Consider the following 20,362-nt stretch of genomic DNA (forward strand, 5'->3'; position numbering starts at 1 on the left):
AGAGAATCTATAAATGTCACCCTATAATCTAAAAAAGGTTGCTGAAATTTTACATCATAATTTATTCTGATGTTTACTTTGTTGTAGTTTGGGCTTACTATTTTATTTTTATCCATGTGTCAACTAAATACAATAAATGAAAATAAGTCATAAAAGTTAAAAATCAAAGAAAATAATTTCACCTAGTTCTCTAGTCTATATTTCCCACCTTGGGCATAACAGGCTGCAAGTGTACTGTCCTGACTCTTTAAGACAGTGTTCAAAATTAATTTCAACAATGTGTGCTTAACATAAAGTTAACTATGTTTGCATCAAATAAAATGTTTATTAATGAAAGCTATTTATCATACAGGAAACAGCAAAGTCAGCATTACAGAGATGTACACTAGAGGTGATAGATGCAAAAGTGCATGCAGAGCCTTCTGTTTAGAAAGGAAGGACAGACAATAATACTAAAATCACTGGGTTTGATCCCTATGCTCTCGTGAATGAGTAAAAGTTACTCTTTGAATTTACAATTGGAAAATAACATTAAGAAATAGAACTGATACACCTTAGCAAGCAGATGAGATGGATGTTTTTGGACTTTATTTTACAGTTATATTGTGCTTGACAGATGTGTGGAATTGTTTCAATAATAATTTTCTCGAATGTGGGGCGGGCATATTACTGCCAGGTTGCTCTGGTTGGTTTTCTACATGGTTTATCTTGCTCTTTTATTAAACCACATGAGGTTAAGCCTTCATTTGTGTGAGACATCATAAAGAACAGAAGTTTTGTTAACATTCAATAAATGACACTTAAGTCACTCTCTCTCAATCTCTCTCTCTCTCTCTCTCTCTCTCTCTCTCTCTCTCTCTCTCTCTCTTTTGGTTCAATAAACTTTTAAATGTATGATTATCATAACCTAATAGTGTCTTTGTCTTCACTGCAGTGGATTTCCGATCAAACTTTTCCCCTTCTTTTAATACTTTAGGGAATTTTCAAACGTCGGGATGTTTGGCTGTAATGCCCCAAGATTTGTTCTCCCTGAAAAAAAATCATAGTGACAATTTATTAACTACAGAGCAACTTGGCTTTTAGGGGTCTGCAATTTCTATTTAGATTTACAAATATCCACTTGTGCTCAATAGACCTGATGTTAAATCTTAATCATCTCTAAGTTTCTTTTCATGCACCTATGGGTCTGCTCATTTATTTTTATTCTAAAAATTGAATTGAGTCAAATCAGTGGGGCATTACTTTTATTATAAACAAGGATATTTAAGGGTAATTCAAGATTGAATCACATCTTATATACAATGGTGTGTGTATTTAACATGAGTCACAAGTTTGGAAACCTAAGAACTATTCGTCTGTTTGAATTTTTTAATTGCGCTGCTATGTCTTATCTTTTACACATAGATAGTGGAAGCATACTAATACAAGTAAAACTGATGGGAAATAAAACTCCTTAGATTCAAAATGGTTTATTCACACAAATTTAATAGGATATATCACAATTGTTTGGTCCATAAATATTTAGGGGAAATAGTTTCTATACAATGCATTTATCAATAAACAAAGGAACATGGACAATTTTGCTAGACCACTTACTGTACTATAAACACGAAGCTCAATATATAAGATTATTGAATTTATCAACTATATTTGAAAGAGTGCACAACTGCTTTCTATGACATGTTTGTCCCCTCTAACAGGATACACCATAAAAAGAGTTTCAGAAATAAGAGGTAAAACAGTACAAAACTAGCGAGGTGTCAAAGGGCTTGAAACAGTTAATTTAACAAACAACACATATATCCTGATTTTTCACAAACTTATTTCCAAGTTATATCATAAGGCACATAGGAGAACTGAGTTATAATTAGTCTACTTAATAAAGTAGGTCTGTAGTACCATATATTGTTCTGTCAAAGAACAAAATTTCTAAGTATCGATATTTTTACCTGTAAAAGTGTGTTAATAAAGATCTCAGCCTTAACAAGGTTGTTTGGTCTGGTTAGTGGTAAATGCCCAAAATGTAAGAGAAATATGAAAAGTCAAGATTTAAGCTCCATAGAAGATGACCACACTTGCTAAATATATAATGGCGATCACACTCTTCTTCTGTTACAGTGTTAGCTTCTCTTCCATCATCTTTTTTTTTTTAAAAAATAAGCTACTTTCTGTGCTAATTTTCTAAAGACCCTGAGCAAAAGTTACAATAATGCACTTTAATGTGGGCAGTGAACTGTCGATATGTAACCACACATTTATACAGCCAGAAGGGCACCTTTAAAATCTATTAAATAGCCACTTCGACCACCAGAGGAGATTTAAGGGGTGCAAAAAAGTGGACAGTATGTGCAAAGTCATTCTTAACAATCCACTAAAGCAAGACATAGATCTTGACTTCTTCTTTATTATTTTAGGAAATCCACAATCTAGTTGGTTTTTTTTTTTTTTAACTACAACAGAAGCAGATAGATGAACATTCACCACTGCCCAGACCATTAAGATTTCACCTTAAATTAAAAGAAAAAAATGCTGCTGTAAACTACAAAATATATTCAGATCAGCATCCACAAGGCTTCTGAGTTTATCTGCTTTAAGACTCATAACTTCACATCTGTGATATTAAAAAGATTTTTATACATAAATCAACCCGTGCCAAAATAAAATAAAGAAAAACCAAATAATTCTCATTGTTGGTATTAGTTTACTAAGTTGCTTGAAAAAAAAAAAGACATTGTGTCGAATGCCAGATACAATATCATGGTACAGCTGAAGCCAATTAATTATTAATTAAATTATGCCAATTTTTTACTTCTTAAAAAATTGTATTTTGCTTATTTCCATTTCTCTAGGGAGAAAAGGTTAAGTAAACAGAATAGTTTCAGAGACTGGCTAAAAAAAAGTTTTCTTTTTTCTCTCTCTTTTTTTTTTTTAATGTGGGAGGTTAAAAGTACAGAATTTCAAATTTTAAGTGTAATTTCCATGGATACACAAGGAGTTTAAGTTTTTTTTTAATTTTGAAAAACAGTAAAAAGTGGAGGGGGGGTATACAGTCCTAACAAGAGGAAAAGTTACCTTCCTGAGTTAGACTTCCCGCCCAGTTAATCATTACTCCTTAAAACTGATGTTAATACTTTTGTTTAACTATATCCCTCACTTGAATTAATAGTTCAGGTTAAAAACAGCCGTAATAATACATTTGTTTTTAAATTTTTTTAACATGAAAAATTTTAATTGTAAGATTTTAAAAAGCAACTAATTGCCTGGTTCCTTAATAACTTGATCACAGAAACAGGAGTATGATTTGCCCATCGTAATACCATCCATTTTTTTTTTCCCTTCGAGATTCTGGAAATAAGTAACATACAATTTTAAGAGGCACTTTAATAGAATGATTCAAAATCTCCCCTTACCAACTGAAAAAAAAAAAAAAAAAACCTGATTAAAGAAAAAAAGATCAAATACACCTTGTAGACAAAATACGTTCACTTAAAAGCGACAATACTGTAAACTCATAGCCAAGTGGTGTAGATGCTACACACCAAGCTGCTACTTTATTCCCCAAATATCTTGTGGGTTAGGAGAAGGAAAAAAAAAAAGTCTCGTAAATAATAAAATAATAATATTAGAATAATAATAAAAAGAGGAAGAATCCTTTTTAAAAAGAAAAAGAAAAAAAAAACCAATGTTAGAAAAGGTTCGTTAAGGTAGTCTGTGAGGGGCTTCCGGATTCGTGGCTGTCCATGTTAGAGGTCACAGACGTCACTACAGTGACAGTGGGATTGGTCAGGTCTGTTAAAGTGGTCGCAGTGCCGGGTGGAGTGAGAGCGCCGCTGTCTGCTGAGGGCGGGGCCGGAAGCGACGTGCCGTCAGCTTTATCAACACCCCCATTCTCCTGCCGCAAAAGGTTCCTTCTGAATTTGGCTCGTGCGTTTTGGAACCAAACCTGCAAACCAATCCCAATTGATTTCTTTATCGATTTTTTTTTTAAGTTCTTTTCTCTCTCTTCCTTTTTTCTCTCTTTTTTCTTCCCTTTTCTTTCCTCTATTTCTCCTATTAAATATCATTTTTCTTGGAAAGTAGACTTTTTTTTTTTTTTTTACTTCTTTCAAAATAGACTAATTCGGGTAATAATAGAATTATTCTCTCTTAACTGTACATATTCCTGCATTAAATGTGCCCATTAAATGGGATAACTGGAGCAGAGAAACCATGGAAACAAAGACATGGAGACTAGGGGGGAAACTATACCATCCCTCAAAAGAATAGGGGAAAATGGGGTCACCAAAGGTATCTCAAAGGAGGAACTACTCACGTGAGGGAACACCACCAGAGTTTAAGTTGTTTGCTGGTCTGACGCCTAACAAAAGCTCTACAGACAGTAATACTCTTCCCAGCCAGAGAACAGAAAATGTCTGCTAAGGGTCACTGAGGGGGAGATCACAGGCCACTCACGGCAACCTTGTATCATTTTATAATTCTTACTATAAGTCTGGGGAAGCAATTCAACGCCCCGAATAACTCTGGATTGGTAAAGTGGAAAAATTATTGCTCCAACTGCTTGCTGTGATATTAACCTTCCCTTTGACTGTTCAAGAGCTGGGGGTGGGCCACCTGAATTTCGAAGGTCGTAACATTGAGTGAGCTGCCAAGAGTTTGTAGGCATGGGACAGCAGATCCTTAGAAGCTAGTACTCTAAACTCAGTGTGAGTGGACATCCCTGCAGGCAACACTTGTTTAAAGTCAATGCCATTTACACAGCAATGAAGCTTTAGAGCCCATCTCTCCATCTGTAGGGAGAATGTGAGTCCTGGACGCCTCCTTGAATACCCTCCAGGAAGCCCCTGTAGGAAGATAACTATGGGAGGAGACTACTAGGAAGCAGAATAGGAAATATTCATATCCAGGTGATTAGGGAGAGAACTAGTCACTGTCAAGGGCAAGGGAGAAGATATACACAAAGCCAACGATGAACGTGTCTTACCTGCAAAACTCTTTTGGTCAGGCCCGTTTTTTGAGCAAGCTGCTTGAGGTCCTTGGCATCTGGGTTGTGGTTGATGGCAAAGTAGGATTTCATGGTCCGGAGCTGGTGGTGCTTGAAGGAAGTTCGCATGCGTTTAGTCTTCTGTGAAGGTGGATAAGGCTGCTGGTCCCGGTCCAAGTGGTCTGCCTCATTCTCATTACAACCTGTTGCAGCAACAGTGAACAAAAAAAACGAAACTGCTCAGTGGAAACTTCTCCATTGGCTTAAACGACATAGGGTGTTTGCTATGCTGTCATCATAAAGTAAAAGGCTGTCAACCAGTGGGGAGTGATAACGAGGCAAGAAGACAGTGACTACAATCAGCTAACCTATGCTATTGGGATACAGCTGGTTCACAGGATAGAAAATATAAGATAAAACCTTCTCTCTCTGCTTGATGCTCCAGGAAATGTGGGGAGTAAGAGCAACCTCAAAAGAGGAAGAGGAAGAAGGAGAAGGGGAAGAAGAAGAAGAAGAAGAAGAAGAAGAAGAAGAAGAAGAAGAAGAAGAAGAAGAAGAAGAAGAAGAAGAAGAAATTCTTTTCTGATAGTTTATGTGGATTTGCACCCAGGTGTCCACATTCACATGGGTTTGGGGTTTTTTGTTGTTGTTGTTGTTGTTTGTTTGTTTGGGGGGGTTGACATTTTGCCTATTTCTGGATTGCCATGTACTGTGTCAAGGCACTGTTCTTTATCATGACAAATGTGGCAAATATATATTTCAGGTCTCAAGTTTCAAGTTATCTAACAGTACAGTACATGTATACACACACAGGAAGCAAAGGAATAATCTAAAGCATTTTCTTATATTTGTGGAGCTTTCTCGACTGGGAAAAAGAACGTGGCTGAAAAAATGAGGAGACATGAAAAAATGACATGTTTTTGAATGTCTTAGAGAATCATAAGAGCAGTGTATTTGAAGAGTTTCAGCTAAAACTGGTTAGCTTGAGCTATGCTAGGAAGAAAACATTTTCCCTTGGAGTTATTCTAATAAATATTTCTGAAAGAAAATGATCCCAGCCTTCTCACTCACTCATGCCTGAAGCACTCCCCACAGCTCACTGTTGAGACATACTGATGGTTTCTACCCTGCTTGGTCCCCTGTGTTGTGGACGTGTGTGAGCCAGGTATGAGCTGTGCCCCTGACTGGCTGGCAGGAAGAGGGCAGCGTCTTCTCTGCTCTTGCAAAACCCTCCTTGGAACCTAAGGGCAAAAATAAGTCAGTCTTTAAAGCCGGGGGGAAAGTCCTCATCCTTGAGATGGAAAAGTTTATTTTATTTAGAGCCATTTCCTAGTCCTGCACAAGACATGTGACTACAAGATGGAAACATTCCACTAAAGATTTACTAACTTCCCTACCTCTGCAATTCAAGGACATAGCTGTCTTTGGTTCTTTAAACCTTTATTTCACATGTTCATCTGATGGATTTTCACATCTGACCATCCTGCGCTTCAACACATTATTTAAAATCAACCTGATCATGTCATTCTGAAGGAAAAGCTTACATCTTTAAAGAAGTTACCCCTCTCCTCCTTTTTAAAGTGTTAGCTGCCTGACAGGCTCTGGTTAGAATTTCAGTTTTTTTTCCTAGCAAATCAGTATGTGTATATGCATATAAGTGCTCAGAAATCAGTATGTATGCAGTTTTGTCATCATCAATCAGGAAATTAACTGCAAATAAAACTCATTTAATGAGAAATTATTCCCAAATACAATAAGATGAAGAACTACGAACTTTTGTGTATCCTAAGACACAATGGTGGAAAGTTACAGGAGCAGAGTCATACAAAAGAGCAGGTCTGTGAGTTCTCTGGGGGAAAAGACTGTATCATAGTCTCTCTTGGATTCCCTAAGTCAAAAGCAAGGCCATGAACTTAGCAAGTACTCTCTTCAAGCCCTTTGTTCACCAAGAAAATCATAAGTGCACGTTAATACAAAGTCAAATCAATTTGAGATGATGTCCAAGTCAGATATACTGCCTAACTTTGATCTCAAGCTTCTTAGGCCTGATAGAATGGAAGCATATACCCCCTGATAACAGAGAGGATATAGTTTACATTTTACCCTATTTTATCCCAGGGGGGATATGTCAACTTCAAATAGTCTACAGAATTGCACTTTCAGATCCTCAAATGGATGAAACTGCATCTTGTGACTATAAAACTATGTTATCTCCAGTAAACTGAGCCATATTTCACAGCCAGATTACAAATACACCTCAGCAAAATGCTCAAAGAGGCGCATTCCAGTCATTGGAGGCTTCTTCAAATAAGATAGCATGCCTAGCCCATGTGAGCAACTTTCCCTGAGCAACACATCAATTGTGACAAAAGCCTCAACTTGATGTTTAAATAACGCATTTACTTATTTCTGCCTCTCCCAGGATAACATTTCCTAGAAATGAATATGATTCCCTACTTAGCTATCCAGCTATTCATCATTTGAAATGAATCTAAGAAAAAAATAGTTAAAATAAGATTTGAGGAAATTGCTTTTCTAAATATATGTACTCTGTGTTTGGTTTTGCTCATTGTAAATTCAGTACAGCGGTTTAGTGCATTAGAAAGAATTATTGGGTCTGCTGCCACATAACAATTTAATGTGGAAGAACATAGGCTTCAGGTCTTTCTTACAACGTACGATTTTCACGATAGAGAAATCTGTTTCTGCCACAATATGTCAGCTTATCCTAAATTATTTGTGTTTAATGACAAAAGCTTTATGTAAATTTGCAAGTGATCGTGTTTCTCCCCATTTCTAAGCCTTAGGGATGTTTCCCCCTGAATTATAAGAACAAATAGCTCTCTTTAAATTGCTTCAAATCGCCACCCTAAACTACGCATCTGTTGCTACTGAACGAGAAGAGCTAAGTGTTTTCACATTCGGTTACTTATGAGATGGTCACCTATCTAAAAGGAGTTTCTTCTGTTCTGAAGGGTTCGGGACCTTCTGAGATTTAACTGATTCCTGGGAGACCACTAGGGGTCAGTGCCAGGCTAATTTAACAATGAGAAATCCTGCACATTTACAGGAAAGAACCTCAAGTTGGGCGTGGGGGCGGGGGAGTGAGAAGTAGCAAAAATCCAGTTTCTTAGTCAATGGTCAATTATCCAAACAGGACCTGTCTACCCTAGGCTGAATCCTCTCACCTCTGAAGGACTTTATTTCACTCCAACTTCAGATAAATTACCTGTGCCTTTTCCAAAAATACCAGCCTGAATAATCTGATGAATATGTGTACAAAGAAGTAGAAACTAATCTAGGAACATTCCACTGAAAGGAACTTAACCTCTGGCAAGCACTAGCTGATCTCTGTCAAGTTTCACAGGTTCTTTGACAGTGTTTGGATCATGACCACGTTTTGTGTACACATTTTTAAAAACTCGTATGAATTTATTTGGATCCCAATTAATGCTGTTCTTCATGAAGCTTTACCTTTCAGCAGAAATGGCAATAGAAAACCTAAAGAATGTTAAAAAAAAACAATGAGCTTAAAATGTAGGTGACTTGTATGTTCTATATTTTAATATGTTTTAAACGTGCTGACCCACCCGCCCCACCCCTGCCCCATCGGACTGTGTGGCAAGCTGACATTAGAATCATAAACATTTTTTTAAATGAGGGTGATTTTGCTCAGATTACTTTAGACCAATTCCTCCAGGCAATCTTCACCTAATCTTAAAGAAATGTGTACTATTCGCCTGTGCCTCTGGGGACATCTTGGAAAGGGTGTGAGCTTTAAGAAGCAGCAGTGGACTGGGCAGCCTGGGCCACTTTTGTGCTGTCCAGGAACAGGACAATGTAGTCAGAGACTGAGCAACCCTACGGAACGAACACAGAATCTAAGCAGCTTTTTTCCTTCTCTGTTTGTCTTCAGTCAAGTAAAAACTAAGAGAAGCTAAATTCTATATTTCTGAAAGCTCTCAGATCCACCTAACATAAAGATCCAAGGCAAAACCAAATTTAGCTAATTAGATTAAATAAAACAAGCAAACAGCAGAGCTTGCTCCCAGTTTAACTAGAAATCCCCACCCCTCTGGATTCCATGGGGTGCCGGCATCATTCTCTCTCCCAGTAGTTGTATAAAATCCCGTTTCCCTTCCTCCTTCTCCCATTCCGAGCTCCCCCTCCCCTCTTCATTCCCCTCCTCTCTCCTCCTCTCCTCTCTCAGTAGGACAGTCAGGTCTTGGTGAGTGGCTGGAAATTCCAATGTCATCTTCTATTAATAAAGAACAATTAGTGTTCTGCCTGTCTTGCCTTGAGGACCATGCATCAAAGAAGATGGAGTGTGCACTGGGCAATTGGACCCTAGGCAAAGCCCTGTCCCATCTTAGCAGCCCCCACCCCACCCCCGCCCCCCACCCCCGGGTAGGGTGCAGCCAGGCAAAGCCGCTAATGCCCTTGGCCAACCACTGGGCTCCACTTGCCGCCTGACACAGACCCGCCCTTAGCCTCTGTGTTGGCCCTTTTCCCTTGGTCCAGCCTCTGCCCAGATGTGAATTCGGTAAAGACAGATGTGGCCTCCTTGTACTGTGTGTCCCTTTTCTCTCTGAGATGCCATCTCTTTGTGCCTAGAACAGATTCCTCTAAATTTGGGAAAGAATCCCAGGAAACAGCCTAGCATAGTGCTTGGGAAGCGCTCCTGCTCCCAGGACCACCTGAAAAACGATGGAGTTCCAGCAGGATTCTCAGTTCAGATGTTCACCGTGTCTATGACCTAGGGCAGATCATTTAACTAAGATATTGTTCCACTATCATTGAACTACAAGTCATACATGCCATAATAGACACTGAAAACTGGAAGATGGTAAATACTGGATGCTCACACTTCGCTAGTGCGTCTCTTCCAGTTCCCAGTTCCCTGTGTGCTGAGTGCCCAAATCAGTTTGGGTCAGGGCATAGAAAATCAGAGCAGTCCAGTTCCTTGGGCTCCCCAAAATCAGCCTGGGTTTTCTGGAGCCCCTTTCCCCTCTGTGCTTATTCTAAGAGCTCCTGTCTTGGGGTCTGCCAACAACCTGACCCCCGAGGATGGGAGGTGGGGACAGGCTAGCAACAATAAGAAGCTGGTGCATGGGTGTGAAGCAGATTGATAAATGATAGGTGTATCCTCCAAAGCAAGGAAGTCTTTGGGGGCTGTTGCCTGCGCTTTGTTTTGAATTGAGAGGAGGCTGGCAGAGGGCAGATGAGCAGCCTGAGATAGCACTGAGCCACCCCCGGTGGACTTGACCAGGGGATTCCTCTGGTTGTCTGAGGTCTAGAGGACCTGATGATCTCTCAGGCAGGGAGTGAGGAGGCTGTGTGAATACCCTGACCCTGTAGAGAAACAGCTGTCTCAGCTGTACAGAGTGAGACCCACCCTACAGTTGCTCTTTGCCAAAATCAGAGCTTCAGTTTTTCAATACCCTTGCCAACCATGTTGCTGATTAACTTTGGGCTGGTGACCACAGCCTCTGCCCCCTCCAGACAGAGTGGAGCTGGGCTCTGAAGTCTTTCTTTTCCCCCCATTAACTATTTAGGAAAACCTCCTCCAGGATCTATAATTTGGCTCCAACAAAGGAATTGCCCTGGGGCTGTTTTGCTCCAACTGAGAGCCAGAAACTAATGGGCTCATTAACTAATGGGCAACAAGGATTTGGCTTTGCCTGTTTGGGGGAAGTCACTTCAGCCCCATGGTTATAAATTTTTTTTTTTCCCTCCACAAGCTCAATAACCAATAACCCATCCTCTCTCCCCTGCCATCTCCTTTACTCTGTTCTCCTTTCTCTTCCCCAGGCGGAGAGGGTTGTGATGGAAGCAGGGTCATGTTAGGCAAGGCACTTGTCTTGGCCAAGGGGGGTCTCAGCAGCTCCGGCTCTGCCAAATCCTCCAGCAGTGTGAGATGGGGTGGGTAAGTTTAAGGGACCCACCTGAGTTGTAATTCACGATATCCACTCCCAGAGCTGGGCTCTTCCGCTTCCGGGGCCGCCCCTTCTGCACGGTGCCAGTGCCATTGAAGTAAGGCAAAGCCAAGCCTCCTCCGCTCTTGGCCGCCAGCTCCGTGTAGCTCAGTTGAGGTGCATACTCCCCTTGCAAGAGGGTCTCGAAGTGTGCGCGGCAGTACACCAGGCTGTCCTTCATACCGAAATGGTCGCCTGTGGTCAAGGTCTTGTTGCAAGTGGAGCAGGTAAAGCAGCTCAGGTGATAGACAGAGTCTCGGGCGCGCATGACCATCTCAGAGGCGGAAATGCCAAGGTGGCAGCGGGCACATCTCTGCACAGAGAACCTTCTGGAAGCAAACAGGAGCGTCAGGGTGCCAGCTGGTGCAAGGAGGACCCATCTCCCACTCACAGCGCCAGGGTTTGGTCTGCAGGAGCCCAAGACTCGACTGGCGGGGAGAACTGGCTGAGGGCCATTTTGGAAATCAGCTTTATTTGCCCAGTGACCTATACTGGTTCTGGTGAACCAGAACAAAAGCATCCTTACGGGAAAGTCAGAAGAACTAGGAACTTAGTAGCTTCGACGTATTTAAAAAAAAAAAAAAAAAAAAAAAAAAAAAAAAAAAAAAAAAAAAAAAACCAGCAAAACTCTGAACTGGCCCAACTCGAAGCCCTATTGAAAGAATATTGTTACAACCGCCAAGTGAGAAGCCTGGCATTACCGGTAACGGAAGAGTACCACTCTTGGATGTAGGCGTGTGCCTGGCTATCCCAGAAAACGGGAATTCTGCAGAAGAAAGGCTATTCTTTTGGCGGCCCTCCTGCTTCTGCTCAGAGGGCAGCTAGGTCACTTCCACATGCTCGAATCTTTCTCAAGCTGCTGGTTTTTATTGCTGTTGTTTGCTTGCTTTTTTGTTTTGTTTTGTTGGTTTTTGTTTTCTTCGATCTGGTTCTGGCTAGCCATTTGGGGAGCAGTAGCCTGTACATAGCCATGAACTATGTCATCCACTTGGTCACCGCTGCCCGGGCCAATAGTAAGGAAGTTGACCAATTCACATTAAGGGGGACCAACAGAACCAAAGTCGTGTTCGCCAGAGACCTGTCCACTGGCTGTTCTCCCAGATTTCTCAGCTGAGTTGTGTAGCTGGGAAGAGCTAGGAACCCTCATAAAGCTCTCTGCTGCCTGGGATCCTTCTCGCCCATCCTCACCCATGGCGTGCACACAGCTTTAAGGCAGGCATATGTAAAGAATGTCCCCCATCTCAGAAATAACTGTACCCTGGACGGGCAAAACAAAACAAAAACAAACAAACAAAAGAACAAAACAAACAAACGAAACGAAACGGGCATAGAGAGGCGACTCCCGGATTCCCCGCAGGTGGCTCCAACCAGGTGTATTGGGTCAGAGGAGTGTGTGACTGGGGGGGGGGGGGGGGGCGCGGGGTGGAAGTACCTGTAGTAATCCTCTTTGCAGTAAATGCTGCCGTCCTTGGCAAAGCAGGTGAGCTCAGACTCCAGGGCCAGCTTACATTCACAGCACTTCAGGCACCGCAGGTGCCACTGTTTGTCGACGGCCAGGAGATAATACCTGTCGGAGATCTTGCCTCCGCAGCCGGCGCACAGAGCGGGCTTCTCGGGGCTGAGCGGAGGCATGCCCTGTGAAGCAAGCAGAAGTCAAGGCTGATGGGAGGCGAGGCGCGGGGGCGCTGCCCGCTGCCGCACAACCCGGGACGCCTTTGGCAGAGCGAGTCCCCCAGCACAGGAGCGCGCATCATACCAGGGGCCACCGGCACACAAAAGCAAGAGCAGGGGAAGCATGCCCAATTTCTCCCTTTTCAACGACCAGTTAATTCCGTTTCTTAGGGGTTTGCCTGGACCAGCGTCCCGGTTCTCTTGGCCCGGTGACCCTAGCACCCGGACATTTAGAGCCTAGAGAATGGTTTGATAAGTGTCCCAGAATTAGAACAGCGAAGGCTAAAAATTTGTGACTTTCAGACAATACACAAAATAAAACAACAGAGCCGTGGTTGAGAAGTAAAAAGAATTCTGAAGTACACAAATTTTTTTAACACAAACAATACTATAAATCAATTTTTTTCTGAATTTTAATAGGCGGAGTAATTTGGCCGGCATTGTTGTGACTCGGACATGCTTAGCAGATGTTGCTATTCTGTAAGTTCAAGGCCGTCGCCCTGTTCCCATAAGGCAGTGAAGTGTCTGTCCCGAAGGATGGACCCCCATCCAGCCTTCTCTGCACACGCGCTCTTTTCCCTAGCCAGCATAAACAACATAGATCTTCCTCTTGAAAATGTGATTCCCAAATGAAGCTTTCCACCTAGGTCCCAACTGAGGCTAGCTAAGTCGGTAAAACTCACTCTGAGGATCCCAGTCGAATTTGGTTGCTGTTTCTTATTTTTAAATAAAATAGCCACGAAAGATGAAAAGAAGTTACTCGCTGGATCCTTTCCTCAGACTAGCAGAAACAATCCGGGCTTCCCCTACTACAACTTGGCGACACGGGAAAGTTAAATTTCTCCTTTTACTCAGATCATGGGTTCTTAATTAACGGTACTAAGGGCGATAGTGTGTTATTTAAGGAGACGAAAAACCTCGCTGAGTGGCTAGAACCATCTCGGGTCAGGTTGAGCTACAGTCCCCGCAGTGACAAGAAAGGTTTACACAGTACTGTTCGTCAGGAATCATTTCTGCAGACTTCTGTAGTTTTCTCCTTCCAGTCCATAAGTGGAGAGGGGAAATGCTTAGATTACTATTAATTTCACGAAGACATAACTGCTATTACGAATTGTAACCGGCAGTGGTAGCTGATTGCTTCTCTTGGGTTTTCAGAGTTCGTGTTCTTGCTTTTAGACTAGGGGGCCGCTCCTTCTCATTTTTATTCGATTTCCCGCTACACAAGACACCCTCCCCATAAGAAAGAGAAACGCAATTGTGTGACCAGGGTAGCTGAACCGGCATGCCAGAGGCCCTAACCATCTCTAGATTCGGGTGTTGAGTTCCGAGCGAGCGTTCTAAGAACTGGAAACCCACCAGTGCGTGGGTTTGGTCGGAAGGTCTGGTCTTCCTCCATCCCAGAGACTGGATTCCCAGGGCTTCAGCCGTGCCGGCAAACGGTCCCCTAGTACCTGCCTGCACCAAAGGCTTGCCCTGGAGGCGGCGGATCCGGCCTTGCGGCCGAGTCACCAGAGACCGGAGTTTGGTGCTGGCAAGGAGCAAGCCCGCTCCTTCCAAGGCCCGCTGCCCTGCGCGCTCGCGATCCGCCGCTACAAAGACCGGTGAACTCAGAACCGCAGCATCCCAGACACCTCGGTTCGGAAAGGGACCCTTGCCTAGCAAGCAGACCTCTCGAGAAAACCCAGCGAGCGTCCCCAGGAAGATATCCCCGGGACCCGACATCCCCAACCTGGGCAGGCCGGAGACTGTGAGTTTCTCCAGCGCCGCACCAGGGCCGGTCCTTACCGCGTCGCGGCCGTTGAGCTGAGTGCCTTTGGCCAGACGGGCCTCGGTCTTGGATCTGCGCTCCATCTCCTCCATGATGCCTTGGATGTGGCCTCCGGAGATCCCGTGGAAGAGCATGGCTGGGGGGCGGAAAGGACACGAATTGTTTTCAGCTCGGCACCCCACTATTTCCATAAACACGCGCCTAGGGCTCTCAGTTCATCCGCGTGAAGAAGCAAAGAGGACCCGCCACAGGGCTGCGCGGTGACGGAGCAGTAGAGACGCGTGGGGACAGGAGGGCAAGAGAGAAAAGAAGAAAACGACAAACGACAGAGTGGAAATAGATCTATTGAAGAGGGAAAAGACCCTAGTCAAAAAAAAAAGGGGGGGTGTGGGGGACGGGGAAGGAGGGAAAAAAAGGTCCGGCGCTTCCCAGAAGGAGATGTGCAGAAAACAAACAAACGCGGACGGAGAGGGAAGCAGGAGAATCTTACTGCATTGAGAGCTCGAATTACTAATGAAAAACAACTGCCGCGGGGGCTGGGGGGGGGGGCGCAGGGGGGGGAGGAAAACAAAATCTGAGGAAGAAAGAAAAATAGTTTTGAACACAAAGAAAGAAAACGAAGTGTTATATCCAGCGTCCCCGGCTGCCGGCAAGTTCCCAGTGCCTGTAGGTTGGGTTGGGGACTGCTCCTGCCGGAGCTGTGTCCAATTTGTTAAGAGACTAAAGCCAGCCCATTTTTGATAATTTAGTAGGAGGAGTCCTCTCCCTGGAGCTGCCACGGATTTTTATTCAGACAACAAAGACCTGTCATACTCCTCTCAACCCCCTGGTGATGGGCAAGCAGGGACAAACATTTCAAAGGGGTGGGGGACTGCAGGGGGAGGCAGAAGGAGGGGGCCCTTACCCCCACCCTCCACCCCCCACACGCGCGCCTGCACACACACACACACACACACACACACACACACACACGCACACCCTTCCAAGAGTTCTCAACAGTCCTGTTTTAAAAAGGGTAAAGGAGCCCTTATTGTCCAAGTCCTGGATGGAGCAGGCGGCCGAGCCAGGCTCATTTGATCCCAGTTCATCAGACCCCAGCCCAGCGTACACAGAAGATGAGCTGCGAACCTTAAGTTTCCTTCTCCTGGGCAGGCTTTTTTAAAATCCCCCCACCCAGTTCACAAGGCGTCTGTCACCAGGAAGGTATCAAACCCGCAGTCTTAAGGGCACCGCACGGAAATCGCGCCTGTAATGCCTGCCCCTTTCCTCATCCCTTCTTTCTCAACTCACTTTTTAAAGCACTCTTCTGACGGTTGTCTACTCGCCTCACCTCTCCGAGGGCAGGAGGCACCATCAGGCTCCGAGGCGTCCCCCTAAGTGAAAAGGGGCGTGGAGAACCTACTTTTCCGGGTTATTACTTTGGGAGAAGGAGTGGGGGGAAATACATATACAGTCTGAAATTTTTGAGTGTAGAGGCCAGGGCATGGTTTTGTAGACCCAGATAGTCAACAGAACTCTGACCATGGAGGACTGACTCTTTTACGTAATTCTAGATCGAAGGCAAACTAGTGGAGATTCTAGTGTCCCGTTTAAAATTTGTCAACTTGCGTGGGACTCGGGGGAGCTGGGCGCCCGATCGGGATAGGACGAGGCATTGGCCGCTGGCGTTCGGCACACTTCGGTGGGTGTGAAAGGGGCTCCGGGTGGAGGCTGGGAGGTGAGAACTAACAGGCAGGATGGCAGACTGCTCTTCACAAGAGATGGTATTGTTCTGTCGCCCTCTGTTCTTGCTAGCGCGGCCCTTCCCCTCCCTCTGGTCCCATTAAAAAAGTGTCCACAATACTCTGATATTGTGGATTCCCTGCAACGGCCAGAAGACCCCTAGGATCGCGGAGCGAGGACCAGCGACGGGAACTTAATCTGAAAGAGAAGAAAGCCTAGCCGCTCTCACCCCGCCCGGTCTTCGCGGCCGCCAGCCTCTGTTTCCCCACCTCTCTGCCGCCTTGCCGGAGATCACTGGGGCTTCAGTCTAGACACCCAGAGCAGCGGCCCGGCAGCAGGCCCGCCTCCCTCCACTCTGCCGGTTCCACGTGGAGCTTTAGCCCAGTCTGGAGGGAAGGCTGAGAAGAAGCTGGGGGAAAGGGTTATCGGAAGAAGAGAAGAAAGGAAAGAACACAGGATGAGAGGACGACTTAGGAAGGAGGGAAGGAGAGAAGGAAGGAAGTGAAAGAGGAAGGAAGGGAGGAAGAAGGAATGCAGAGAAGGAGGAAACCACCCCGGTGGAGCAGTCTCACTTCCTGTACCAAAGCTTCGCCTGCCTTCGGAGGCTCCTGGGGTCTCTTCTACCATGAAACTCAAGCTTCCACTGTTTCCCCATCCTTTTTTTTTTTTTTCCTCTCTCAGGGTCAAAATAATGTTATTTGCAGACTGGACGCTTTTAAGGTCCTCTGGGTACCAGAATACAGCTCATAAAACACAATTTCACACAAAAAACGAAGCCAATCAAGTGGAGAAAACTAAGCTGAAGAAACACTCCTCTCCCCCGCCCCCCATTTTGGCAGCCCTACCTGACAGCAGGGCGGCTATTTACTGTAAGTAATGTAATTAGCCCCTTTGGATGGAAATCAATGAGCTCTTCAAACCCACGTGCACACACGAAGGGCCCCAAGGAGGGACCTGGGGCAGGGGCCCTTTCGGAGACAGCAGGTCCTCTTACAAAGGGGCAGATTGCCTTCATACAAGTCAGCAGTTAAAGTGACTCCGGGGGCCCAAGGAGGAGGAGAAATGGGGGGGGGGGTACCCAAAGAACTACTCAATTAACCCAAAGCACCAAGTAAATACAAGACTGTGGTCCACTTTGCTTAGTTCCCCCCTCCCTACATCCTTCCTCACTTTCAAATAGGGGTGTTTGGAATTGGCTTTGGTTATTGGATTTTGGTCCTGAACTCTTCAGCAAGAACATTAAAAACAAAAACAAACAAACAAAACAAAACAAAAAACAGGACTTTGTGGAAGGAAAGTTTAAAAACACCTCTTAGAAAAAGCCATAGCGTTGGGAAGAGTCCCTAGGGAAGCTGGGCAATGACATCTTGTCAGCCTTCGTTCATTCACCCTTTCATCCAATCCACTTCCTCTGTACATATCTTTAAAGCATCTATAAGGGTGAGACAGGCAGAGTATGTCCTGCCCTCAGCACCCTAGCTGAAACAGAGCTAGGACTGCTCTTTCTTATAAAATTCAGGTTATAAGTTCCAGTGCCCACAGGGATTGGCCACTTCCACAAAGACGAGAACTGCCAAGATTTTTTTTTTTTCTTGCTCTGAGAATGTAGGAAGTCTTTGGAAAGGTGGAAACGGGGCAGGGTCTGCTAGAGTTTGGGAGGTCCCAGTTAGTTTGGGGGAAATAGCTCCCCATAGGTCCAGCCTACCCTCCTCTCACGGCTCCTCAAAAAGAAACCCTGAAGGGGTAGAGGGGTGAAAAATAGCCTAAGACTTAGCTGTGTCACAGGAGTGTGCCAACCTTTTGTCTAGGACATAAGTGACTGAAATAGGGAACGCATCCTGGCAACTTTGCCAGGTGAAAACACTCCTTTTACCCAGGAAGTGTTTCCCTTTCTCCCAACTCCAGGCTGAATGGTTGGCACATGTTCCATAAAAGTTAGAGCACTAGCAAGATCAAGTCCAGAGACTAAGACTTCACCTCCATTAATGGGACAGGTGCATGGTGTGGGGGCTCTCTTGCCCACACTCCCAGAAGGATCTGGAATCTTCCTTCTAAGTCCAAAGTAGTACTAGAGATATCGGGGCAGAACGCTGCCCACCCCACCCCCACCCCCCCCCCCCAGCATAGGCAATCTAATGTGTTCTTTTCTGTTCTATGGCTATCCATGGGGCTATTGTTACAACTTTCAGAAGAGTGGGACTCTGGATTCTAATGAGACAGAAGATTTTAGATTTAGAGTACCAGATGACATTATTTCCAGAGGAGACTAAAGGGCCATTGTCTAGGCTCTGGCATCTCACCTGGGAAAAGGTCTCTGGCTTACAGAGGCTAGAAGGGAAAAAGTGGAGATATCCTGGATTGCTCAAATAGCTGCATAGCTTTAGGCTGGAGAACAGAAAATAATCCAGCAAACGGCTGGCTCATCATTTAGCTTAAAGAGACTCAAGGTCTCTTTAGCCCTGGATTTTGGTGACCATAATCTAATGCTCACAAGTTTGACCCTGAACGTTTAGGCCATCCCTTCAGATCTTCAGAATACTCTTGTTTGGAAAGGCAAAGCTCTGGAGATCTCGTCTAGAATTTGGCGTGTGTGTGTGTGTGTGTGTGTGTGTGTGTGTGTGTGTGTGTGTGTGTGTATCTCAACAGCCAAGAGAAGTCAGAGGTGTTATGGAGCTAGGAGCCCTGCTTTCCTTGGTGTCGCCATCCGGTCTTGGATGACCAGGCTCCTCCGGCAAGTCCCCAAACCTTTCTCTGAACAGCCCAGACAGATCTTTCGATGAGCAAACCTTCCCCACAATGATGCTGGCAGGTCCAGTCTGCTTCTGCTTCAGAGAGCGCCTCTGATTCAGTCCTATCAGTAAAGTTTGCCTCAAGACAAATGCAAGGGAGCCTTCAAGGGTTGTGGCGGCAGGAGCCGGGAGGCTTAGGAGATGCTGCTCTCGCCGCAGCCCAGCTGCCACACCCGCACCCTTGCCTGCTGCTCTCAGGGACAGACGTCTATGCCGGGTCAGGGCCGGGCAAGTCTACACCCTGGGAGTGCTGGAACACCTGCGGCCTCAAAAACCCTTGTCAACTGCTTGCTATCTTCAAACCTGTGTTCTTGAATCTTGCTCCCCCCGTCACCCCCAACAGGGCTGCCGCCTCGTCTAGAATATCGAGCTTCTGAAACTTGAAGCCCCTTTACCTGAAGCTGGCTGTGCCGGTGGCCCTCAGAGCCCCCATAACAAACAATAAACGCTAGGCAGCGCAATGGATCGGGGATGAACAACAACGAGATGTGAATAAAGCCAGCTGCCATTCAAGCCTTACAAGGTACTTGCTTTCAGCAAGGTGAAGCCCCGGCAGCTCCGCCGAGGGTCGCGAGTCCCTGGTGCCTGTGCTTTTCCAGGCCCAAGACACTCTGACCTCTGCCCAGAGCCCTGACCCTAGACTCCAAGAAAGTCAACGGCGGCGTTCAAGAAAAGAGCCAAAGCGCGCGCCGCGGCGAGGGGATGGGCGGAGGGGGCGGGTTCCGGGAAGTCCTGAGCCAAAATGTTTTCCAGCCTCCAAAGCAAAGCTCAATTTTAAGACAATTACGATCCTTCCACTCAATGAAGGCATACTCATGCGCTCTCTCTCTCTCTCTCTCTCTCTCTCTCTCTCTCTCTCTCTCTCTCTCTCTCTCTCTCTCTCTCTCTCTCTCTCTCTCTCTCCTCGCCCCCTCTGGAACACAAGCGGGCCCAAGAAAACAGTGGCAAGGAAAATACAGGGGAACCTGGCGAGAACTCACCTGCCTCTAAAGTGGTGCCGTTCAGCATGCTTACTGGGAGAGGAGGGTGGTCGATGGCGCGGTTAACTGCGGTTGTACTGTCAGAAGAAGAAAACCTGGTGCGTCAGCTAGACATTACTGCCCGGGCTCCCCAAGAACCTCCTCCCCTTGGTGGGGCCGGTCTCAACCTCTTCTCTGCTGAGATTCGGGGACCCACGCAGTCATGGCCAAGCTGAGCTTCCTTTCCAGAGCTCCAGAGCTCGGAGCGGTCCCCCCACCCACTCCAGGGATAGAAAAGCACTCCCCACTACACGCGCGGAACCTAAGGGGATTGTTACCTTGATGTCCCGGTGTCAGATGATCCTCTCAAGAACTTGGTTCTTGGAGAGGTGGTGGCCAGAGGTGGCGGTCAGGGGTGCGGGCCAGTCCCCGCGTCGCACTCTGTTAATCAAATAAACAAGCCAGTGAATGAACATAGGCTCTCGCTCTCTCTCTCT

General features: G+C 45.3%; 1 protein-coding gene across 2 annotated transcripts; it reads right to left on the reverse strand.

The window, feature by feature from the left end:
* Positions 1-923: 923 nt before the first annotated feature.
* Positions 924-14,586, reverse strand: Lhx9 (LIM homeobox 9). 2 transcript variants are annotated; one of them, XM_052736573.1, is made up of 5 exons: positions 14,413-14,586; positions 12,389-12,591; positions 10,927-11,285; positions 4,982-5,184; positions 924-1,029 (listed from the first exon to the last, which is right to left on the reverse strand). In XM_052736573.1, the coding sequence occupies exons 1-5, from the start codon at positions 14,584-14,586 to the stop codon at positions 973-975; spliced, it is 996 nt and encodes a 331-aa protein (XP_052592533.1). In that variant the 3' UTR covers positions 924-972. The 2 variants fall into 2 exon arrangements, with proteins under 2 accessions (XP_052592533.1, XP_052592534.1); XM_052736574.1 differs by lacking the exon at positions 924-1,029 and adding an exon at positions 3,686-3,943.
* Positions 14,587-20,362: the final 5,776 nt, after the last annotated feature.

The sequence above is a fragment of the Peromyscus californicus genome, unplaced genomic scaffold, assembly GCF_007827085.1.
Source record: "Peromyscus californicus insignis strain IS unplaced genomic scaffold, ASM782708v3 Scaffold_14__1_contigs__length_90479793_seg_2, whole genome shotgun sequence".
Lineage (NCBI taxonomy): Eukaryota > Metazoa > Chordata > Mammalia > Rodentia > Cricetidae > Peromyscus > Peromyscus californicus.